Source organism: Vicugna pacos, chromosome 32 (assembly GCF_048564905.1).
Source record: "Vicugna pacos chromosome 32, VicPac4, whole genome shotgun sequence".
Classification (NCBI taxonomy): domain Eukaryota; kingdom Metazoa; phylum Chordata; class Mammalia; order Artiodactyla; family Camelidae; genus Vicugna; species Vicugna pacos.
The window spans coordinates 16,759,818-16,777,265 of NC_133018.1; the positions used below are offsets into that span (position 1 = coordinate 16,759,818).

Consider the following 17,448-nt stretch of genomic DNA (forward strand, 5'->3'; position numbering starts at 1 on the left):
CCCGTTAGAACATCACCCCCATGTCTGTGTCAGTCACTGCCTAGCCCCTGTGACCAGCACAGATGCAGCACGTGGCGTTCCGAAGGTGCTCCGTATTTCCTGAATGGATAAATGACCGGGCCAGCCAGCTAAACCAGCTGCATCTAATTTACATGCATTAAGAAATCAGTTGAGACCAAGAGGAGGGCAATAGTTTTTCACACTGTAAATAAGTAATACAAAGCACTCCTTAGATTTATCAGAGAGAATGAGTTTTGTTGTTTATAAAAATGATTTCTTTCTGCCAGTGTCGGTGCAGTGCTGCCAGGAGAAGCAAATGGCCCTGATTTGTATGAGGACTGAGGCCTATATCTACTTGAAGGGAACAGCTGGCGTCCTACAGCATATAATTTACTCCTACAAGCCTCCTTTATCATAGCTTTACTTCATATCCCCATCCAATACTATTTACATTCAGTTCTGTTTTCTAATCATTTCCTGTATGTTACACAGACACACTTCTTATTTGCTACTTACTCAAAGTTCTTCCAAATAAAATTTCCTTTCCGTCTCCCAAAGGTATTCACAACGTAGGCATTCAATAAATGCCTGAAGAACTGATTCATTTATTCCATATTCCAAGTTCCCTTCTAGCTAAGAGCTGCCGAATGCCAGCCCTTCTCTAGTGTAAGAGGTTCAGGGACCCCTAATCCCAGTTTTTCCTGGACATTTCTGATGAAGTAAATGACAAATACCGTAATATAAGAAAATGGTTTTATTCCTAAGTTTTAGTTCCCATACAGTTTACAAATACACTTTTACTCTGATAATACAGCTTTGCAAGTAGCAAAGCAGTTGAACTAACACCCATAAATACAGGTGGGGAGACAATTAACATCCACTAATGTTTCTCTACATAAACTATTCTTTTAATGTCACTTTTTTTTTTAAAACAACTGCAAACAGACTACATAATATACGTGGGCAAAAAAGGCAATTAAGTGAATCTCTTGAAACACTAAATGTATAATAAACAGTGCATATTATCAACATTTACATGATTCACATCAAAATGATGACATCCTAAAACGTATTCCTTTTAAAGGATAGATTTATCAATAAAATATTACATATCTTTTAATACTCTGGTACAATACTTCATATACTGCAGGAAAATTAACTGTAGGCCTAGTCATCAGCTTAAGAAAGGATCCTTTCCCATTAGCTTTTATTAATAAAAGAATCACAATTAGGTCATAAATAAACAGGCAAATTATTAATTACATGATTTGAGGTTTAGGATGAAAACTTGTAAAAATTAGTTTGATATACAGCAAAGTTATACAACACGCTAAAACCAACTGTTTAATATTGTTGCCTTGTGTGAACCGCCCATAGCAAAAAAGGAACAAACTTGTTTTAAAGATGGAAGATACAATAAACTATATTTTGGAACTTATTTTTCAAGAGGAAGAGGGGAAAAGATTTCAACGAAATTAAGGGCTAACACAGATCCTAAGAAAGGCATGTTGAAATCGGGGAGGCCATGTGCTTGCTATACAAAACTTCATTCCCCCAACAACACACAGAAAACAAAAACCACACTGGGTTTGCACTTATGTCTACAGTCTAAGTGTCCCTTATGGATTAATAAGCTACAACAAAACAGTTCACAATTGCATACGTATCTTTTTCCACATTCCTCTGAACTAGAAATAACCCAGGATATTATATTAGTTCTTAAAAATCCCAGTAAACCCTTAACAACCCCTTAATAACCCCTAAAAATAATCCAGATGCTTTTTCTTGCCTGTTCTAAAGCAACTGGGCTCCGTAAAGGATGCACAAACACCAGGAAAGTCGTGCATGTGTTTTCGCAGCCCCATTTAGCCACATTTGGAAAGTTATTGATTTTGATGAGAGAGATGACCAGAATCTGCAGGAGGGCCACACTCTGGCTATGAGGTGTCTTTTTGGTGGTGGTGGTTGTTTAAAAAAAAAAAAAGCTATTAAGACTTTGAAATTTGGCTTTAAAAAAAAAATCCAATACCATGTGCCAGATAATTTCTTCACCCCAAATAGAAAATCTTATGTTTATCATTTTTAAATACTTAGCCAGCTATGGGATATTGTGCAAATTTAATGTCCACCAGCAACCCAGAAGCAGGTGGCAGACATGCATCTATCACACCTGTTTTCCAGGTAACCTGATTCAACCGTTACTGACTGTTGTGGCCCCAGGCCCTCTGACTTCCTCAGAAACCACCTCTTTGGAACTTTCATTTCCACTATTTTTTTTCACACCCGCACTCAAGCTGCACACCCGCCCCAATCACAGCCTCTCCCCACACCTGAATCCATCCCGCATAATCTCATCTGAGAACCTGCTATCACCTTTACCAAACACACGACAAACCTCAGCAACCTAGGGACTATTACAACCGTGTCTTGGCATCAGTTTGTATCACAGGATGGTCTGTTGACTTCGTGGAGGGAAATCCAAATGAAATCAATGTCCTATTACAAACAAAGCTGGTCTAGATCAGGTGTTTCCGTTCCAAGGGCAAACAGAAATGATCTTAAGCTACAGGCAGAGACGTTAATGCAGCAGATATATTGTACAAGCAAACCCTTGTATGCTGGTGAGAGACCTTGCACCCGAAGTCAAACGTTATCACAAAATCGAGGCAAAATGAGAACCATTCACTGTGGCAATGCAATAAGAGTAACAGGATTCAAGATCCTTGCTGCAAATACTGACCTGGAATCTCTTTCTTTACAGGCTTGACAATAAGACAGTAGTCATTTACATCCTTCTTATAAGGTAATTACCGTCAGGCCACACGTGTGTTCTGAAGTAATTCTGAGTTCCATAGATGGGTGCGGGAGGTGGGTGGGCAGAAAATCAATGTACGTTTTATCTGAAAATGGCAGCCAGTCTCCCCAGATGACCTCAGAGTTTCAAGGGAGGTAAAGACACCAGAAAGGAACTACTAACAGGGCTGGATCTCGCCCTTCCTTTTCAGGAGACAAAGTAAGAAGAATCCGATTTAGGAGACCATGACTTAATGGCAGAGCTGCTGTGGCATTTTATTATCTTCAAAGGCCACCAATGATACTTTAATTGAAATGCAGTCACTGAATGATGATTCAACACACCGGGCAAAGGGGGATGTCTTTGGAGAAGGCACTTCAGGTAGAACATTAGCAAATCTTACTGCTCGGTTAAAACAAAAATGAGCTACTGCTAATGCTGGCTGATTAGCGGCCTCATTAGAGCTGCCCCTCCTCACTGCAGCCCGGCTGCGAGCCTGCGTGCGGGGCCCGACCAAAACCAGGGGCGTGAAGAAAGTGCCCCATTCACCTCCCTCTGCAGGGGCCGTGGCCATGGGGTGGTTCTGCTTTCAAATGCTCTGCCCTCCCAAACACAACCATCCTGATGAGACCAGTTTCCCCAAGTGATGGCTCAGAAAATACACTCAGAGCCAGCAGAACTGGTTCAGGAAGCTCACTGAAGGCCCTCTGCTTCTGTCTGACTTCCAGCTTACACCAGCTGTCACAACCAGCTTCAGCTTCCCAGGGTCACTAGCAGCTTCTACTTTTGCTAACTTTTTTTGTTTTCAGCTCTTTTTCCATGACACTGGTTCCAACAGTCTCAATGGCTGGGGGTCTCCAATGAACCTCACCTCCACTTCACACCCTCATGCCCTTTTCCTAGAGTCTGGGCTGGGCCTGGGACTGGTTTTAATCATTAGGGGACAGTAGAAGCGATGCTGTGACAGTTCCGGGTTTAAGTCTTAAGAAGGCCCGGTCACTACTGCTTTATACTCTTGGGACCTCCGAGCTGCCATGAATGTGGTCCAGCTACTCTGCTGGCGAGGCCACATGGAGAAGGGGAGACCTGAGGACCGCCTGAAGATGGAGAGGTCCAGCCATCCCGCTGACCACGAGTGACACCAGCAAGACAAAGAGAGGAACAGCTCAGCGGGGCCCAGCCCAGACTGAAAAACAGTGGGGAAAAGCAAGTTGTTGTTTTAAGCCACTAAGTTTTGGGTTGTCAGCAATAAATGATAACCAAAACACTGGTTATCCATCGATGCCTTTGTTTTTTCTAAATACAAGACAGTTACTCAAATGAAAAGAAAAGATGGTAAACGTTTGTCCACCACAAACTTCTCAGTCAACAAGCTGAATGGTAACTGGTCAACTGCTAAGAAGAAAGTGTGTCTTTTATCCTAAGTTCCCATGATTTTCTTCCCCCATGATTTTTTAATGGCAATACAAAGGTAGACAGTCTGGGGCACTGACTTAATTATTATTTAGCCAAAATAAGAGGCCGTCAAAATAAACTATCCACTACTGGATAAGTGATGATACATGAAATTGTTTTCACTTTCATAGGACGTTGTTACTTAATTATCCCAAATCATTTTTCCTCTTACAAGTGCCCTATCATTCCCCACAAAGAGGAGGAAGAAATTAAATTTGTTGAGGTTATCAAAAGAAAAAAAATGCCAATAACTAGAATTTGAATCAACATCATCTGTAAAATAGAGAACACATTTTAACTGCTTCCTCAATCTAAAATAAAATTCCATAAAATATAACACTGTCTACATTGTAGAGAAGATTTCTTCTTATTTGAGGACATGAGATTAGAAATCACATATTGTTGAGTTAGAATACAGTGGTCTTTAAATGGTTTCAAATTTTGCTTATCAAAAGGTAGTCAACCACAATGCAAGCCTTCCAAATTCAAATTCATTCTTCATGTAAACTTTCTTGCATCTGTTCTTAATCTTTTCAGGGAGAGGGTGAAAGTCCATATCTGGGAAAGAAATAAGTTAGAATTTTTAAGGAGCATACAGCTAGAAGTTTGGCAGAGCATTAAACCATTCTAAAGTAGATTTAAAGCTTTTAAATCCACAACTCATTGAAATGAGAATTTCAACATGAAATACTAAAAATTATGAGTCTCTCATTTATCTTTTAAAGATACGTCCCACATTTGGGTCACTGTCTAAAAAGGTGATTGACAGGGAGGAGATGTACAAGGGAGGTGAATTTCCAGCATCAGAGCGGTAAGGGATATGGGGTTGACCAGTCAGAGGCCTGGGAAGTCCAGGGTCCTGTGCCACAGGGCCAGCCAATCAGAGGTCCACAGGGGTGGCAACTCAGGCATCCTGACTCCAACCATCCAGAGCTGTGTGCCTACGTCCCAGGTCCCTACAGACCAAATCTCAGTAGAGCGTGGGTTAAGTGACTAACCAAAACCACAGGAATGGTGATAATCTGTTCTCCATCACCAGTAGCAACCATTTCTCTTTAAGTGCTAAACTTGCCCCTCACAGAATTAATTTTGCATCTGATTTCAATGTTTAATGAATCCAGCTTGGAAAAAGAAATACAGGCAGAAGAAAAAGGAGGCTGGTTTGTAAAACTCAATTATGGTCCACTTTGCTAAAACATTCACAAATTATCTGCCTGCTTCAAAACGCCACAGATGATATAAACAATGAACCGACAGAGCACTTCCGTTTAAATACCCATTTCTGTGCTTGAAGTCTTGGTGGGTCTTCTCATCTGAAACTTTTCTGCTGCTGCATCAGACCCACATTTTCATAGACTCTAGCATTATCTTCTCTCATTCTGAAAAGAAAAGAAGACATTAATAAAAATGCAGACACATTGTTCAAGCTTCCATGATATTTACAGGGCACACACTCCATTATTGGGGGACTGGTTATGGCGCAGACATCAATCCTGCCCCCCGGAGCTGACATTCTAGGAAGGGCCATCAGACAGAAACACACAGCAAAATAACTGTGAAGTAAGAACTTTGAGTCCCTGTGCTCTCTGGGGTGTGGAGGAAGGAGAGTTGTTTTCCAGGAGGATGGAGCAGGGAGGCCTGCATGACGAGGCACTGGGTTAGACCTTGAAGAAAGCTGGGACGTGTGCATACAGAAAGGGACGGTATTCACTGCAAGCAGAGGATCGGAATGGGCCAGAGCTCCATGAAGGGAAAACGGTGGAACTGTCAGGCAGGAACTGCAGACCCGTTCAGCCCCAAATCTGGCTATGTGAAGGTGAAGGTGAACGTGAAGCTGCCTGGCAGTGCAGAGCCCCAGGGTGCAGGGCCAGTGCATCAGAGCCCAGACTCCGTCTCACCGAGCAGAGTGGAGATCAGAACAGTCCGGCAGCACGAGGAACCCCGCAACTGTGGGCACCCGCCTGAGGGGAGCAAAGCGGCTGGGGTCTCCTGGGTCTGCACCCTGCAAGAGGCCCTGTTAGTCCCAGGCAGGCTCCTGGTAACAAGGGAGTCGTCAGAGCTAATTCTGTTGAGCCAACATGTGGGGAAGCTTTCTGGCAAGGACTCGGGGGCCTGATGCGCTGGTTCTACTGCAAATTACTGCAGAAAGCAATTTAAAATATCAACTCTCCCCGGCAGTCTGCTGGGAAAGAAAAGGCAGGCAGAAGGAAGAGGCAGTTGGTGGAGAGAATACTTTAGCTCTATAATTTCAATGTTAAAGAGAAAGCAAATATTAATAAGAGCCTTCTATACGCTACGGAAAATGTTTACGTAAAGCATTAAAGCCAATGGGGGTTTAAAAACCCACAACAGAAGCAAACAGAGATAAGAGTCTTTGGGGAAAATCAAAAGTCAGTGTTCTACCAGAGAGTGACTTTAGAATATATAGAAAAATAACTTACAATTGCTATTCACACGATCGATTTAACAAATGTTTTCCTAACACATGTTTTAGTTTAAACAAGGAGTTGGCAAAGGTTTTCTGTACAGGATCAGAGGATAAACAGTGTTGTCTCTGGGGGCCACACAGAGTCTGTTATATATTATTCTTTGTGTGTTGGAGGAGGGCTTTGTTTTTTTTTAATAATTTTAGTAATTCTTTAAAAACCATCCCTGAGCTGTACAAAAGCAGGCTGTGGCCCAGATTTGGCCTGGGGGCTGTAGTTTGCTAACCCCTGGTTTTAAACACCCAGAGTAGATTTCTGATGACGGTGGAATATGAGCAGACCATGACTGTGTTGACACAGTGATTGTCAATTTACTGGGTTTTACGTAACGAAGAGTCTTAACACATCAAAAGGGGTGTTACCTACCTCTGAAACGATCCTCAGCCCTTCAAACAAAAAAATCTTGGAGAATCAGCACTTGATATATTTATTATCCCACAGACTCCCTAGTGCAGCAAGCAACCTTCAGTTTAGGTCAGTTACAGTTGAATTTAGACAGCCACTGGTAACACTCACCCATCAGAGAAGCAGAACACGCACCGGGGGAAGGCATGTGCTGCGAAGACTTGTTATTTTTTAAGCTTTTCTGTAGGATTGTGTTCAGGTAAAAAGAATTTCCTTCATTTCTACTTACTCTGCACAGGATGGCGTTGGGGTACAAGGTGGGAGGGGACTCTGATCTCCACTTGCCTGGTCCGTTAGGGAATACTTAATATTTGTGTATTCGTGCCCTTTCCTCTTGCTTTTCTGAAAGGTGAAGATTGCATGGATGAAGAATCATGACTTTGTTGAAGGAATAAAAAGTAAAACAGGCATTTCACCGAGAGAGACAGACAGACAGACCGACAAACAAGCTGGACCGTGAACACTGATACGTTGACCAAATGTCAGGGATTCACCTCCTCCATGTAAATACATCATACAGGTAAAAAGTACTTTTGACCCATACAATTCAAAAGCAGAGGGAGTCATGCTTTAACAACTTGTTGTATTAAATGAAATGTACCAGTTTCTGAGCTAAGAGAGAATTCACACTTTCTTTGCCACATTAGCATCTAATCACTTCATAGTTCACTTGCAACACATTTAATGATTTTCAAGTAAACAAGTGGGAAAAGAGTTCCAGAAATAAATGCACTCCAAGTAAAAATGGCACACAGGTGGAAAAGAGGGTAGCATTCTTATCAGAATAATACACCTTATATCTTGACCCCACATTCCACCCCCACACCAGAAAAACCCTAACACCTTTCAAACTTTATTTTCAGCCTCATTAAACTCGGTGGGGATGGAAAAAAGGCAAAGAAAACCAGTAGGATGTAATCTCTTCTCACACTTGGGACGAACTGGATCAGGTAGGACTTCTGGTTAGATGATTTACCATTCTTTACTCCTAAATCCACCAATTTTTATCCACAATTCCGAAAATCGAGTTCATTACGTTATCATCATTAAATAATGCTGCCTTCATTACAGGATTCAAGAAAAGCAAACATTAGAAAGGATATCTGTATCAAATACTGATTTTCATTCACTGCTGGTGAGAGGGTAAACTGGTACCATCGCTTTGGTGCAAAATTAGCTGCTTGTCCTCCACTCTCTTCTGCCACCTGCGACCACGTAGAAAAAGAAATGCCCTAAAGGACAGTAAGTGGAGTGACAAGACAATGTACCTGGGTTCCTAGATGACCCTAAGTCCCTGACCTATAACCCGACCCCTCCAATCACCTGCTAATTCGAACTTTTATATAGAAGAGAAATAAGCTCCTATCTTGATTAAGGCACCATTATTTAGCCTCTGTTCAAACAGCCAAAACAATTTATTAAATAATAAAGCAGTCATTACAGAAATTAGTATCTAGGAGAAAAAGCTGCAAGAAAGAAGTCCAAAGAGAAAATGTTTTGTTTAGTCTATATAATATTATAATTTTATGAAAAACTGGTTTTAAAGATCTAAAGGTCTTTTGAATAATCACCTCTAAATAGAAGCCACAGACCTTAGCACTGAAATACTGACTTACATAAGAAATAACTTTTTTAAAGATACAGTTTATAATTAAATATTAAATGGAAGAATTGGCAAAGAACATTACTTATTTAAAAACTAACTCTAAAGTTTGAAAATCTTAACTGATTTTTAATAAAATATTTAAATACACAAACTGAAGCATAGTTGCTTTCTACTCAACACTTTTTTTTTAATGTGGTTAAAAACAGTAATGAGACATATCCTTGTAACAAAAATTTTTAAGTATATGGTACAATATTGTTAACAACTATCGTTGCACGGGTTTCTAGAACTTTTTCATCTTGCATGACTGAAGCTCCAACTCCCCATTTCTCCCTCCCTACTACACACTTTCTTGAAAATCAAAATCAATGTTTCTACATGAAGTAATGATAAAAGAATTTTCCAGTGAGGAGTAATTAATACAAATGGAACAGGAATTATTTCAATAAATCAAAGCAGCTCAAGGAAAAGTATAAAAATGCTTGAGCTTTTTAGCTTATTTTGAAAAACAAGAAATAACCCTAATTCACAAATCAGATGTGTTTGTTTCTTGGAACCGTGACAGCCCAGGCTATCTTGTAGATCAAGAAAAATTCTCAGGGAGTAGGGACAGATTGGTTTCATTTTGTTTTCTTTTAGGGGGAGGGTGGAGGAAAATTTATTTCAGAGGTCTAAAAAAGATCTGAAATTGACCTATCCTTCACCCAAATTCAATGACATACCATGGTTACCAAGTCTCTTGCAATGTTTATAATAAATCTTATGGCCTTTCCAACTGACACACAGCCAAAGTTGAGAGGAGGGACCAACCATGAGGCTCTAAAATCATCTGCTATTAAAGATGTTTCCATGTGAAGTCACCACTTACATTCTTAAACCTTAAATTACAAAAAAGCCCCAAAGCCAAGGGTAGGAAGAGAGAGTAAAATGAAAATGCTCTTGTCTGGGTTGCAGAGCGACAAAACAACACGTCCAGGGTGCTCTGGGCTCAAGCGTCGGGATCACTCACACCCTGACTCCATCTACATCTGATCACAGAATCTTACTGGTTCTTCACTCCCCATACCCACTGTCGGCCCCTGGTTACCCTTCCAAACCAGCAACAGTTCTCACCGACACTGGTCGCCCCGCAGCTGCGCAAGCCTGGTGCCCACCCATTCTTCCCACTTAAGCCAGGGCCCTTTTTTTAAAGTGAGGATCTTTTTATGTCACTTCCCTGCTTCAAAATCCTCAATGATTTCCTATTTTCCTTGGGATAAAGTTTTAAATCCGTAACATGGCCTGTAAACCCACCCCCTCAAAATCTGGCCTCTGTTGACTTTTCTAACCTCCTCCAACATTGACCCCACACTCTCCCTCTAACTTCCTCTACTCCAGTCTTACAGAGTTATTTCCATTTCAGGAACATGACTGCTTATATTCCCAGGACCTAGCATAGTGCCTGGCACATAGTACAACCTACTTTAATTAATGAGGAGTGAATAAACAAATGTGGAAACACCTTTTCATTGGACCAAGGAGGTTAAGGAAGATATGTGAAGAACCGCACGGCTAGGGAAACAAAGCAGCCAGGACAGATGGCGGCATGGGCTCATGCTAAGGAAAACTTTCCGTCCGGTGAAACAAGCTCCACAAGGCAACAGCCGTATCTATCTTATTCTATTCTATCTTCAGTATCTAACAGCATCTGGAACACAAAAGGTACCCAAATGTTTAATAAAATACAGAAAGCTGAAAGGTAATGGCTATACCAGGCCAATTTAAGCCTTGCTGGCAATAACTTAAATTCAGCCTGCGTTACTACGTTTCTATCCCAGCTCAGTTGTGATTACAGAATTTTTTTTTAATTGAGTTATAGTCAGTTTACAATGTTGTGTCAATTTCTAGTGTACCGCACAATGATTACAGAATTTTTTAAGGTAACTTCTGTCCGACAGTACAGTTCACTCAGAGAGACTCCAGCCCAAGTCTCTGTACGCTACAGCCTAAAGGACGTTCCCTATGGGATGTGGAATTACTTTCTTCAAAGAAGAGCCGCCATTCCACAGGGGTAACAGGTTAGCAATTCTCAAACTACTTTACATGCATACTAGGGTTGAACAATTGAGCAAATAAATTGCAGATCAAGGGGGCCAGGTTTCTCCCAGCTAGAGAAGTTATAAACAAGTGAGGGAAAGGCTAGAATGAGCCGCACAGTACTGAATTAGAGTCAGAGACATCAGTATGAACTCAGGTTTAACTTAATATATATACACACGTAGAGAAATAATTACAGATTTGTGTGTATATATGGATTATAATACAGACATTATTTCCTAGCTCCATCACCCAAGGCCCCACCTGAAAGGACCTAGACTGTAATACCCAGTAGCAAGGAGCATACCTAACACCCAGAATTTGGATGTTAAATACCACTCTTCAATAAGATGCTAATCTTAGGGAAAACTGGAAGAAGGAATATACAGGAACTCTATATACTATATTTTTTGTGAATCTAGAACTTATTTCAAAATTAAAAGTTTCTTTTAAAAAATTATACATATAATAAATTATATATAAAATTATATACTTACATATTATATATAACATATTTATATAAAGTATGTATATAAATTATATATAAATGACATATAGAAATATGTAAGTGATATATAACTTTATATACATATATTATATATACAGGACATTATACAGAGAGCTGCACAAGAACAAAAATTAATTAGCTAATAGGCAATTCAAAGAATATCACACCAGTACAAACAAGCACACTTAGTACCCAGATCTCGGCTTCAAAATAATACTCTTCAATAAAAAGAATCAGGGCTCCTTTATAAAGTGTCTGGGAAAATACAAGATGAACCAAGATCATCTTGTGTTGTCAAAACAAGTAAGAAAATAATTAAAAAATGGGAACATATCAAAAAAACACAGGAACCAACTTGAAGAGGCTCCTACTAGGCAAACTTGGGACAGTTTAAGCAATGAAATACATAATATTAATGGATTAGAACCCATTCTGACATAAATGAGTAAATGAATAAAGAAATAAATAAGGGAGAAGGGAAGGCTCTTCCTTATAGTAGTCTTGCAACTAATAAATGAAAAGGGAATGACGGAAACAGAAAATTGCCACCGGGCAAATGTCACAGTGGGTAATTTTTCCAGGCCAGAATCGTGAATGAATGTAAAATTGGTAGGCAAAAAGTATGATGAAAAAATGTTTATTTATATAGTCTCAAGTGTCTACCTACAAGATATTAGTTAAAAAGGGGAAAACAGTAACTTGATGGTGGAGAAATCTGAGAGAGAACGTCTTAATCAAGTGATCAAAATTAGCACCACCAGGAGTGAAATAAACCATCTCATCTCCTGACGAGATGGACCGGGAATGACACAGCATCACTTCGGAGACAGTCCTATCAAAAATGCCTGGCCTGAGTCTAATCGAGAGAATACATCAGACAAGTCCAAGCTGAAATTTCACTGTCTCCAATTTGACCAAATTGGCGGTTCAAACTCCTGTGCGCTATTAAGAGTGAGGCATTCATTTAAGAGATGGAATCAGGATGAAGAAGGCCTGGATCAAAACTGGAACAGGCTGGAAACTTCGAGGCTCTGAGTTCTAAGCTTGCCATGTGAGCCTGGGGAAACCCTAGCCTTTCTATGTGGCCGTTCCCCGATCTGTCAGGCTGGGTGCCCCTCCCTGAGCTACTCCATACTGAAAAATCAGAGTTGTGGCACTGGGAATAATTCCTTTTCAGAGAGGCCCTTCCTGGTTGGGGACTTGTTCCTCACTCTCAAAAGAAGACAGTTAGCTATCAAACGGAGAGCACATCCAAGCTGCCCAGAAAACAAGGAAAAGCCGCACGCCAGCCTCCCGCCTGGTACCTGCTCTTCTTCGATCCTGCGCTGTAGTGTTTCAATATAATGCTGGACGGCCATATAGATGAACCGGTACTGCGCTTCCGTCTGGACCATCCCTGACCTCTGAGACCGCACCATCTGAATGGTTTTGGGAACGTCAATGTCACAGTCGACGCCTACAAAGCAAGCACCACGAAGCATCAGGAAGAACCACGGAGCCAAGGTGAAGCAGTTTAACGCACAAATTTTAGCAGATTCAGAGACAAAGCAAAGTTAGTCTTTAATGTTTAATGGAACCCGTTCCAAGGGCTACAGCACCAGCCTCCTGTCCAATAGCAATCACCCTGGGAGATTACACAATAAAGTGCTGGAGGTGACAGTGCCCCCACTTTGCCACAGCACCACCCCAAACCATCAGCAACAATTAGATGGCTGGCTAGAGACCCCCACTGTCTGTTCAACAGAAGACCACAGCAGTGGGATCCACGCCAAAAGCTCAAACAGCATCACTTCTGCTCTCCAGCAAACATACTGAAAGGTAAAGTCTTCAGCCTAGATTTTTGTGAAATATTTTAACCATCAATTCTCTTCCACAGGCTATTTTCACCAGCACTTTTCTTCTATAAACTAAAAACAAGAACTGTAGCTTCTTGCCCTCTGGGTGACCCACCTTTCTCCCTGATGATGTCAATAAGAATATCAATCACAATGAACGTCCCCGTCCGGCCAATTCCAGCACTGTGGGCAGAAGGACAGGAAGCAAGGACAACAGAGTCATTCACGAGGGTTTTATACTCAAAACAAGCTATTAATATTAACAAAAACAATGTCTGCTCTTGGGAGTGTTTATAACATTGTCTATATTTGCAAATATATTAGTAAAGAACACAGGGCCTTGGACTCAGTCCATCCTGCACTTGGAGGCCAGCTTCCCCAGCACAATATGCCTGAAGCAAGTCCTTTAACCTCTCTGACCCTCAGTTTCCTCATCTGTGAAATGGGTTGCTGTGAAGATCAAATATGAGTAATGTATGAAAAACACTGAGCTCAGAGGCGGGCACAGAGCAAGCACTCAATAAATGGGAGCTTCTAAAAAATTGAACAAATAACCTTTCACACACATCTACTTACCCAACATATGAATAAGATTTAGGAAACCACCCTCCACCCCAGCATAATCACAAAGCCCAAACTTGGGCACCAGCAGCCTGCAAACTCTGGTGAGAAGGCCACGGGCATGGCTTCTAGAAGCCTGGGTGGCAGCAGTCCAAATCTTCTGAAGCAAACGAGCACATTGTCAGGGGAAAAAATAGATCTTATTTCCACAGAAAAAGAGAACCACTATCAAAGAGATGACTCCTATGTTACTATATTAAAAAAGAAAAACCAAGCAAACATTACCAGACTAACGGCTCCTTGAGAGCAAGGACAATGCTCCCCACCCTCTGTCCCACCGCCCCAGTACCCGGCAGTCCTGTAAGATCTAGGAGAAATATACTTTGGGGTCAAAGTGTCCCTTAATACAGTTTATCTATGCCTCAAACATAGGTTAAATTTTCCCCACATATAAGAGTCGGGGGGTGGGCAGGCCCTGGGCGTCAGGAGACAGGACGGGCTGTGGCCCAGAGGCAGGAGGGGCTGGTCACCTGCAGTGAACCACCACCGGCCCTGCGTCCATGATGCTCTCCTGCTTATGGTGGACCTCCTCCAGGAAGTCCAGCACGCCCCCGGGGTCGCTGGGCACTCCGTGGTCCGGCCAGGTCCGAAAGTGGTACTGCCAGACCGTTCTCTCCGTATTCCCCTGGAGTAGAGCCAAGAAAAACCAGAAAAGAATTAAATAAATCAAGGGGTTGAGGAAGCACTCAGTTCCCATCTTCCCCACGTCCTACATGAGCCAGGGGAGTGGGCAGGCACAAGGTCTCCTCCCACTCTGTCACAGGTCCTCCTCCCCAGTGTCCCACCTCTCCCCTCCTTTTGGGTCCAGCTGAGTGGCCCTGGAGGCAACCTGTTGCCTCTGCCAGAAGAACCAAGATGTCTAGGACAGTGACTTGTCCTTCAGGAAGCTACAACCTGAGTCATCCCCTGCACCATGACAGCAGGCAACGTCCCTGCTCCCCCTTGTCCAGGGGCAGCTCAACTCACCAGGCAACCAGGGCCTCTGGACTCGAGATCTCCTCCCACCAGATGGGAAAACGGGTTTTCCCTCAAGATACTTGCTCCTCTTTATCTTTTTATACCTGGCCCTCCTCCTCTCCCCCAACACACTTTTCTATTATAATCTCATGGTATTTAAGCTTCTGTTTGGTGCAAAGCGGATAAGAAGACGGGCTGTGCAATCAGATGGCAGGATTTAGGCCCATATCCCAGCACTCACATTCACTGTGGCCCCTGGACATCCCTAAGCCTCAATTAGGAAGTCTGCAGGCAGGCATGAGAATATCTGTCACAATACCGCTGTGAGGGTTACACAAGGCCACTGCGCAGCAGACAGTAAGGGACTCAGCACACTGGCACTCTCCTCTGAGCAGTGATCATTCATAAAGGTAACAAGGGCACCGAGACTACAGAAAACCAAACGCATCGTGTTCCGGGTCTGCCCAGATCAGGTCACTGTGACAGTGCCATTCATCACCACACCTTCTTCCTCTACACCTGGACACAATCCAAGCTAAGGGGAGAGACTGTCCACAGCAGCGTCCATCACCAGCGACCTTCAGAACATCCAAGGAATCTGAACTACAACTACAATGAATCTTTTCTTAAATCATGTGCATTTAATTTGCTGAGTCATGAAAAGATTGCTCTGGATGTTACCAGCACACTAAAAATCAGGGGGCTACAAGAGTCACAGAAAGGACAAGGAATGAGAGAGACCCAGCTGCCCTGAGCATCCTCGCTCCTCCTCCTTCATAAATGGCCACTGAGATCCCTGCCCCAACTCCTTCCTCCCAGGCGATTAAGAGGCTTAAGTGAGATCACGTGACAGCACTTTAGGAAAAACGGAAGGTGCTACACAAAAAGCAGGTAATCTGTGACCAGCAATGCCGGAGAAATGATCTGTCCTATGTCAGCGCCCGCATCCAGGGGTGCAAAATACAAACCCAAACGCCAGCATTTCCTGTACCTGCTACTCAAAAATCTCTGATAACAAGAAGATGGACAGTTTATCACTAAAACTGAAGAAAAACCTATCTGGCATCTTTGCCAATGTTCTCTAAACCTCTCTCATTTCTGCTTGACAGTGACACTTCTCCAGCTATTCTCCCTGTCTCTGCAGTCGACTGAACCTCCACCCACTCCCCGTTGGCAGTAGAATTGCACCCCCGCTGACATCAGAAGCTCCCACATCCCACCCGAGACCACAAGCCCCGAGATTTCCAGCTCACTCCAGTCCCTGGACCACCTCATGGAACTCATCAGACCACTGAGCCCCTCCTCCACTCTCCGCCTGCCTCCTCCTGCCCTTGCTGCCCCCTCACCCAGCTCGGACCCCACGCCCTATCCTGACAGTCACTCTCCATCACAGACCTCCACTCCCTCCACCCGCTCTCCATCCTCTGTATCCCTCCCACCCCAAACCCTCGGCAAAGCCCCAAGCCTGGACGAATCCAACTACCCACTTTCTCTGTTTTGCACCCAAGGAACAGTATTCTTGGCACAAACTCACACGAGGTGACTGGTATCGCTATGTCTACGTTCACCACCTCTACTGGGCACACAGCACTCCCATCTGCCCTCCTCGTCCAACCCCCACCCCTGCCTCCCTGGCATCTGGCTTTGATGCCTCAAAGGCATCTCAAACTTTCTGCGTCCAGGAGGTCATGCTACAGTCTACCCCTCTCCTCAAATCTGCTGCCACCCACCCCACTTCTCAAGCTTTAATGCCACCCTGCCCCCTCGTTCCCACATCAAGTCCCTTCCCATTTACCTCCAGTTTCCTCAGCTGATGTTCCTCTTCCCATCGCCCCTGGCATCACCCTACCATCTTGAACCTCTTCCTCCAGCTGTTCAGACCTCTGCCACAGTGCCACTGTCCACTCAGATTCTAAACCCTAAGATGTCTGAATCCTCCTCCTCCTCCAGCCAAGCTACCCTGCACACTCTGCAGACTTCACCACTGCACCCTCCACAGGCTTATCACATCCATCACTTCTCTTTCAGAGTTTATGCTGGCATCTTTATGTAATATTCATTTCCAAAGGAGGGAAAAGGAAGCAAAACGTGGATAGGAGGCCATCAGACCCAGACCCCTGTGCAGGCCTCCTGTTAACAGGCCTCCGGCTGCTGGACACCTTCCATCCCAATCCTCCCCCGGGGCTGCCGGACCCCTTCCTGACACCCGCCTCCGCACGTGTCCTGTACCTCACAGGTCCCATACCAACTAATGAGCAAAATTTACATTTCTTCACATGAGAGTTAAGACCCCTCCTGACTTGGTCCCAACCTCACTCACCCCTACTCCCTCAATTCCCCACTTGCCTTCATTCCCTATAAATCCTATTTCCCTGCTGTTGGCACTTCAGAACCCTGGTCACAATGACACCTCCATCCGGGAGGCCCTCCACACACTGTCTTCTTCTACATAAACCTCACCCTTAACGGCCCAGCCTCTTCTGAGATGCTCTCCCTGATGCCCCAGCTGGAAGGAAGCCCAGCCTCGGCAGAACCACAGCACCTGAGACGTGTGACAGCCGGCGTCTGCTCTAGAGCTCAGGAGTGTGTATACACGGCTTCTCACGGCTGCAGGACTGTAATTCCTTGAGGACAAAAGCTGTTTTATTCACCTATGTGTTCCCAAAGGATCTTGATTAAGTCAGCCCCTCTAACCATGAAATTAA

The 17,448-nt window shown here is 43.3% G+C and overlaps 1 protein-coding gene across 4 annotated transcripts in view; it reads right to left on the bottom strand.

Moving 5' to 3' along the window:
• Positions 1–736: 736 nt before the first annotated feature.
• Positions 737–17,448, bottom strand: part of PTPN11 (protein tyrosine phosphatase non-receptor type 11) — a 61,670-nt gene continuing 44,958 nt past the window's right edge. For 2 of the 4 annotated variants that reach the window (XM_072953285.1, XM_072953284.1), the window contains exons 11-16: positions 14,257–14,422; positions 13,281–13,348; positions 12,635–12,786; positions 7,370–7,482; positions 5,526–5,628; positions 737–4,807 (exon numbers count right to left, since the gene is read on the bottom strand). In XM_072953285.1, the coding sequence (XP_072809386.1) occupies positions 5,559–5,628; positions 7,370–7,482; positions 12,635–12,786; positions 13,281–13,348; positions 14,257–14,422 (569 nt within the window). In that variant the 3' untranslated portion in view covers positions 737–4,807; positions 5,526–5,558. The remainder of the gene's footprint in view (positions 4,808–5,525; positions 5,629–7,369; positions 7,483–12,634; positions 12,787–13,280; positions 13,349–14,256; positions 14,423–17,448) is intronic. The other 2 variants (XM_031670049.2, XM_006204825.4) reach the window with 1 other exon arrangement.